The 7,808-nt window shown below is 38.4% G+C and overlaps 1 protein-coding gene across 2 annotated transcripts; it reads left to right on the top strand.

Annotated features, from left to right (window-relative positions):
- The first annotated feature begins 101 nt into the window (after positions 1 to 101).
- Positions 102 to 7,596, top strand: RIMOC1 (RAB7A interacting MON1-CCZ1 complex subunit 1). Of its 2 annotated transcripts, XM_081316931.1 has the most exons (6): positions 102 to 254; positions 2,698 to 2,804; positions 4,194 to 4,340; positions 4,969 to 5,100; positions 6,311 to 6,425; positions 6,892 to 7,596. In XM_081316931.1, the coding sequence occupies exons 1-6, from the start codon at positions 161 to 163 to the stop codon at positions 7,161 to 7,163; spliced, it is 867 nt and encodes a 288-aa protein (XP_081173057.1). In that variant the 5' UTR covers positions 102 to 160; the 3' UTR covers positions 7,164 to 7,596. The 2 variants fall into 2 exon arrangements, with proteins under 2 accessions (XP_081173057.1, XP_081173056.1); XM_081316930.1 differs by lacking the exon at positions 102 to 254 and having other exon boundaries at positions 1,727 to 2,804.
- Positions 7,597 to 7,808: the final 212 nt, after the last annotated feature.

Genomic DNA, 7,808 nt, shown 5'->3' on the forward strand with positions numbered 1-7,808 from the left:
TAAAAAACAAAACAAAACGCCGCGTCGCCAAACTTTAACAAGAGAAACCTTGAGCGCAAGCCTCCCACGTGACAGAGGGTGGGGGTCACGTGGCTGCAGCTGTGATGATGAGTCACGTGATGCGTGTAACTGAAGCTAAGCCCGGCCCGGGTTTTTCCTTATGGCCGAGGCTGCTTTTGCGGTTCTCTTGCAGCGGCGGCTCGCCGAGTTAACGGAGAGGCTGAACCGTTGGCGAGAAGGCGGAGAGTTTGGCGGTAAGAAGTGACGACGCGGCTGCCGGAGCTGACCTGAGACGGTTCTCTTTGTTACCGCAAAGTCTCGCTGGCCATTTCCACGGCATGGCAGACCTTCCACATCCCGTGGTCTCCTTTCCATTGGAGAGACCAGGCTGGATACGAAGGGTGGAGGAAGAGCGTGTTTTCTTTCTTCACGACGTGCTCTGTTGAATGAGTTGGATTGGGACGCTCTTCATTTCTGGAGCAGCAAACTGCCGTGGTGTAATTAGAGAATTGAATCTTGCCTGATTCACACCAAAGTCACTTTTCCAGTGTTCTCTTTATTGTTATTGTTTACCTCTGGAAACCCCACAAGCAAGATGCGCCCATCTTGCAGTTTTCTCCTTTCAAAAGCCTGGTTCATGTGTTTGGATATAAGCTTTCATATGTTTTAACTGTACTTTATTGAATGATTTGGAGTGGCCTGGGCTTGTACAGTATTCTTAGCCAGACATCCGGTTTTGCAAACCACAAACTGGATACATTTGAATTGCAAAACAACAAATATTGTAAAACAATGTGCATTGCAGTATACACTGGCAACTCTGATTTGACAGCCCTGCAGTTTGGCTGAGTAGCCACTGGGGGAGAAAACTTGTGTGAAGAAACTCCTGCTCTATTCCATTTACAACAGGGGTGTCAAACTCAATTTCATTGAGGGCCACATCAGCATTGCGGTTGCCCTCAAGGGGCCGGGTGGGTATGGCCAGGGTGGGCGTGGCCTACTGGGTGGGTGTGGCTAGAGTGTGTATGGCCTATAGGGTGGGCATGGCCAGCTCTACATCGTTTGCATCAAGGGTGCCTATGGGGACCTGGGCAGGAGTGGGACAGATCTGAGGGTCTCTGGCAGAAGGAGGGTCTCTGGGCCAGGGCCAAGGCAGTGGGGGCCGTTCCCTCACTGTTTCCAGGATGGCTTCGCGGGCCACATGAAACCACTTTGCGGGCCGGATCCGGCCCCCGGGCCTTGTGTTTGACATGTCTGATTTACAAGGTTTTCTTTTCTCCCTTTTTAAGATGAGGTTTGTTTAGTCTACCCAGGCAGGGCACAGCCTTGAGTACTTCAGTCTCAAACATTTTATGGGTTTGTAAAACCAGGTCAAACATGTATTGGAGCCTGTGAGCAAGAGTCTTATACCCAGGAAACAGGGTGTATTTATAATCAAGTGAAAAGACAATATGGGATCATAAAATTATAGTTCTGAATTATAAAGAGACAGTGTTTAAAAGGACCCAGTTGCTATGATGTACCCACTAAATCTACTGGCTGAATGTAAAATCATAACTTCAACTACCGCTAGCTACTCCAACCAACTTTCTCTTGAAGCCTATCCACAGATGCAGCATTGAAAATATTCTTATGTACCTAAAGGTAATCCTTGCTTAACTATGGTTTTTAGGACCAGAATTTCTGTGACTAAGCGTGTGATCATAAAGTGAGTGCAAATCATTAAGCACTGATCTCAAATGACCACAACTTCTGACTTTCTCCAGATTCCCACTTTGCTTAAGAGAAGCTGGGAGGGAAGTTGCAAATCATGATCACATGAATGCAGTAGCTAATGAGTAGTCATTACCCAAAGACCCCTTTTACTTGCATCTTGTGCTTGGTAAATAGTTGCTTAAAACCAGTATCCCCAAAGTCTTCATCCACCTCTTCATGAAATTTCAGATTGTTTACCAATCCCTAAAATTTATTATATGAAAATACTTTAATAAATGAAAACTAATGCTTTTAAACTAATAATACTTTGAACAATAATCATAATGGTAATCTCATTGACCCTTGAGAGTAGATAGTGCCCTCCATGGGGAACATTCCTTAAAACAATATTTAGATAAATTATTCCATAATACCTTAGAACTTGGTTCCATTGTCTTATTTGATGGCATCCTTAACTGTCTCCTAGAGTCTGTGGAAAGTCAGATTTCACTTCATACCATACTGGCATTGATTCCAAATTGCTGGAAATCCTTTCTGGAACTGCAGTTCCAATTCTGTTCACCGATTTTACGTTGCCTCGTTCATACTAGTCACTTTTCCAGTGGGTTTATTGTTTACCTCTGTAAATCCCCACAAGCAGGATATGAAAGCAGTACTTTTTCCTAGTTATAGTTCCCCAGTAATAATATCCAGGGATTTGTGCATTCTTGATTCTTTCAGTCAATATATAGCTGTTGTGACTTGTAACTTACTGACTGCAGGCTACAGCTAACTTTGTAGGCCCCAGTATTTTAAAGTAGTTTTTTTTTGTAAGTAGGTATACATTGAGCTTGTATTCTCTGACCTTCATACTGTATACTCTCAGATCATATGGATATTTTGCTATGACATTTTGCTCTTTAAAAATAGCATTGCTAAACTTGGATTGCATAGATAATTTTGCTCTGTTTTACTGGGATATGAAATGTCTTCTGTCGACAGATGCTTTCTTAATTCAGGCCTCTGCTACCCTGGAAAATCTAGCAGAACTTTCGGAAGAATCCGGGGACAACTACACATATTCTAGACTTATACAACTTTATACACAGGTATTATGAATTAAAGAATTTTTATCATGCTTGTGAATATGGTTCATTGAAACCAAAATATACTAAGCTTACTTGATAATGGAAGTTAGGGAGACATTCAAAACAAAATATGAAAAGAATATTGAACCAATTGATTAAATTCTCTTACCAGTTGTTTTTGAAATAAAATAGAGCTAAAATTGATGACACTAGGAATAAAAAAAGGTTTGTATGCTTAAATGTATGATTAATCCAGACCAACCAGTCTATTCTTTGAACTAGTTATTAAAACACTAAAAGTCAACTGAATGATTTCGGATTGTAAATGCACACTGAAATCTTCATTTGATTAAAGCTGTTTTCAGTGCATTTTTTTCATTTTTGACTAGAACTATATATAGGATATATTTTGCAAATAACATATTGTTCTAAACGGGTTTCTAAAACTGGTAAGAGCTTGTAGCAGTTTAAAAACCTGCATAAGTGCTATGCCATCTTTGTGCATCTTTGCAGTAAATCTCCAACTTGGCAACTTTTCAGACATGTGGACTTCAACTCCCAGAATTCCCTAGCCAACATGCTAGCTGAGGATTTCTGGGAGTTGAAGTCTACATGTCTGCAAGTTGCCCAGTTTATGAAACTGGAACAGTCTGAGGCTCAGGGCCACATAGGGACCCTACTGCTCCCAAAAGTTCTTAAAAGTTGTAAGTTAAAGATTTAGGGCAGACATGTCAAACTCGTGATGTCACGTGACATCGCGCAACGTATAGCTTTTTCCCCATTTCCGGCAATGGGGTGGGCATGGTTTCTTTGTGACGCGGCTGGCCTGTGGGCCGGCAGTTTGACACCCCTGATTTAGGGGAATAATTAGATGATCCATAATTAGGATATTATCATACTAGACATTGTTAATAAAAAAGCAATTCTGTTTTTCCCCACCCATTTGTTGCCATGCATTGCCTAGCATAGCACTCAAGAAGCCAAATACCATGCCAGCCCCTATCGTTAGTTCTTTTTCTGCTCTTAGATTTGCTACAATGTCTTCCCCATGACTGTTCCAGATGTTCTCGGTGCAATGATTTGATTGGAGCAAAGGATTATGGCCAATCGGCTGTTCTGTTTGGAGAACTGTGGTTTCTCCTTATGATCTGCAAAAAAAAAAGTCTAGTTGCAAAGCTGTGAACCCTACAGTAATTTGAATTCAGTTCAAACTGATAGCCCAATGTTGCACAGTTTTTTAAATAGCTGTCTTACTAATAAGGGAGAGTGCCCCCTTGAAATGCAAAGAAAAATTAACTTAAAATCCACCTTTTATTTAATGCAGCCATATTTCTTGGCCAACCAACTATAGTTAGGAAGGTCTAAGCAGGCTACATCTAACAAAACCTAAACTCTTCCATCTCTTTAAAGGCACTATTAGATATCACTTATTTTGAAGAAAACCAACTTGTTGATGAAGAGTTTCCAGAAGAATCATCTCTGCAGAAAGTTGAGGAACTAATTGGTGCACTTTCTGAGCCAGAGAACCTGGTTATTGAAAGTGGCATTTCCCAAGAAGTGAGTATTAAGCCAGACATAATCATTCAGAAGTTTTGTTCAAGAATATGATCAACATTGATGATCAACATTCAATAAAGCCCTTCCATTATCAAATAACTTATCATTCCTGCACTCTTTATGGTATATTTTGCAACATTCTTATCCAACAGTATGTTTCTCTGTCAGATCAGTATAAGCTTGCTTAACATCCAATTGGCTTTGGTGTGCCATTTAACTTCTTTTTAATTTTTAACAAGTAGAAAACCCATGTTTTTAGCAGTTGGAATTGGTGTTGTAATACCTGTGAGCACCATATGCCACATAACACTTTACCTTATGCCCTGTTGACTTACAAATAACAGTTTTTAAAGTGAAAGATAGTGAAAGATGAGAATAGCTTTTTCAAGATATCATGAGGCTGGCTTTATAGAACTTTTAAAGATTTAGATTTCTAATACTAACTTTTTAATATATATTTTAATATTTTGACCACATAATGCTAGGTGAAATTGTACAATAATGCCTAATATTTAGAAAGGATGTTGATCGCTATTAGGAATTTGCTCTACCTACATGTTTGAAGCATCTGTCTTCCTCTCTTTTATATGAAGCTCAAGTTTTCTCACTGATGGGCATCTTTTCCTAGACACTTGAAGTGCTTGGAGTTGAGTTGCTGGAATGCCTTTATTGGAGAAGAGGAGCTTTGATCTATATGTTTTGTCACACAGTTAAAGGAAGAAAGGAATGGTTGAGGAAGGAGACTGACTTACTTAAAAAGGTACATTTTCCCATTCCATCACAATAAAAGTATTGGCCCCTCCTGCAAGAATGATACCTATTTTTCAAAATAAGTTCCAGGGCCAATTACATGGACTGGCACCAATTAAAATTTGGGCTATGAGAAATGGACAATTCTTTAAATATTTTTCCAGTACGAATAAAAAGCAGTGAACCAAAATTTGTGGCTTAGCATAGATTGAATTTCCCCTCTTGTTCCCTTTCACCAGTGTTTCTCAACCTTGGCTACTTTAGGATGGGTGGGCTTGAATTCCCAGAATTCCCTATGCAGAATGAGAAGACTGCTTTGTAGTATGGACCTGATCATGACTGAAGAAAAAATACTCTGTGTATTGGATTTCAACTCCAAGACTTCTCTAGCCAGCATTTTCTCATTGCAGAGAATTCTGGAAATTAAAAGTTCACACACCTGGAGGATGCTCAGGTTGAGGAAAGTCCTGAAGACAGGACCCAGTGATCTCCCTCAGTAGAAGCTGCTTCCTGTATTTACTTTGTTCTAGAGCACGGGTGTCAAACTTGCCGCATCACATGATATGTCGTGACGTATCACAACTTTTTTCGCATTGCCAGAACAGGTGGACGCGGCCTCGCCATGATGCAACTGGCAGTTTAACACCCCTGTTCTAAAGTAAACAAAGGTGATGTGTTTTGGTGTGAACTTTTAAATTCTTTATAGAAGAATTTAGCCTGATTTTTAGTAAGAGTACCAGAAAATATAAAATTAAGTCATGTAAAATTACAAAAGTTAAAACCATATTTATTATTTATTAGATTTTTATCCCATCTATTACAAGTAACTCAAGATGGCAAACATATAACAATGATATCAGCGGTTTAAGTTCCACCTCAAGCCTGAGCAAACAAGTCCTTAATGCTAAAACCTAGCAAGATTTGGCATCAGCTGTAAATAGTAGAGAAAACATTTCATGTGCAGGATGCCTGTATCAAAAAAATAAACAACCTCTTGTAAGACAGAAATATTTGTCCTTGGCTTAGTTATGTATTAATAGTATCCATCAGTACATTCCTCTTATTCACACAGACTTATTTTGAGTCTGCTGATAAATAGAAAGTAAATAATATAAATTTTATAGCATGGAAATTGGTTCATGTAATTCATGAAGATTGTTCTGTTGTGGAAGCTATGTATTGAAAAGGCTATCTTAAATGCCATTTATTTTTCACTTCAGTTTCTTAAGGAAGGAATCCATTACTTGATAAAGATGCTAGATTTTAGAAGTTCTGAAAACCCAAATGAAGCATTTATAGTTCAAGATACAGGCACAGCTATATTGGTCAATGAAGGTAAGTGTTTTATATTAATGCTTCTTAGTAGAAAGAATTCTCAGCTGCACATTGAAATAAAGGCACTTTTTAGAGAAATCCGCTAAATCTTGCAAGTTGGAAGTATTTATTTGCACATTATTCTCAGATCCTTCAGCTCGTGTATATCATCCTTGTAAAATAAATAAATCTGAAACTAGGGAGTTCTGTAATAATTATTGTTTAATATAATTATTACTTCATGCATGCCCTTTTTTATTCAGGATTATGTAATGATCCTGTTCCCAATTGCTGTTATAAATCAAGGACTACCTGTAGAATTGATACATATTTCCGTCTCTTTCAAGTCACCCCTACAATCATTATGATAACATAATGGAAACTTTACCAGATAGTGGAAAGGGAGGGTGAGTAGCTCTAACCAGACTTAGGGTTTGCTTGATACAAATAACACTTTCCAAATATTGTTTTCTTTCCCCTCTGGCAGGTATTTTTAGTGATACCCATCTGTTGGCAATGATGTACTGTGGAGAAATGTGTTACTGGGGACTGAAATACTGTGGAGATCAGGGCACAGAATCAGAACTGCATAGAGAATCACCGGGCAGTTCAGAAAACATCGCCATGGACTTTCAGGAAATTGGAGAGAAAATGTTAACAAAATACATTGCAGTGTGTGAAGGACCTTTAAGATCACATGGTTGGGATACAAAGAATGCAAAGCGCATATTGGATTATTTTAAACAATTGTCATCCTAACTTGACATAATCAGATGGTGTATGTACTGAAAACAAGTATTAAAGTGAAAAAATACATAATTATATAATTTTTTTTGTTTTATGGTTGAAGCATGGGTGTATGTCTTTAAAAAGAACTAGCAATAATGTGCATTTCTTGATTTCAATTATACAGAAATTTGTTGGCACTATAATACAAATTACTTTTCAGAATAATTTCAGAAGAGTTAGATGCTAGAGATTAATTTTATATTGGAGACACCCATGAATTGTACATGGCCCCTTCAAGCCCCTTCTCTTATTGCACTTCCAGAATTTCCTGACATTTTTATGAGGGACAGGAAAAACTGCCAAGTACTTGTATTACAATTTTCTGTCTAATTTGGGGAGTAAAAAGTTTGCTTAAAGCACTGATAGATTTCAGTGATAGATTTTTTTGAGGAAAGAAATGAATTGTCAGAAAATCGGGAGCTGAAAATGTAGTCATTAAGTAAACTTGGTCTCATTAAGCAAATCAATTGTTTCAAATGGTGTTTTTTGCCAGAAACTGGAAGTAAATTCAGAAACCGGCAAAAATATTGCAACTATAGTCATGTGATCATGGAATACTGCAAACAGCCATTAAGGTGAGCTGGTTGCCAACTGCCCAAATAACCACAGGAGATG

The sequence above is a fragment of the Vipera berus genome (genome assembly GCF_964194415.1).
Source record: "Vipera berus genome assembly, chromosome: 2".
NCBI classification, from domain to species: Eukaryota; Metazoa; Chordata; class Lepidosauria; order Squamata; family Viperidae; genus Vipera; species Vipera berus.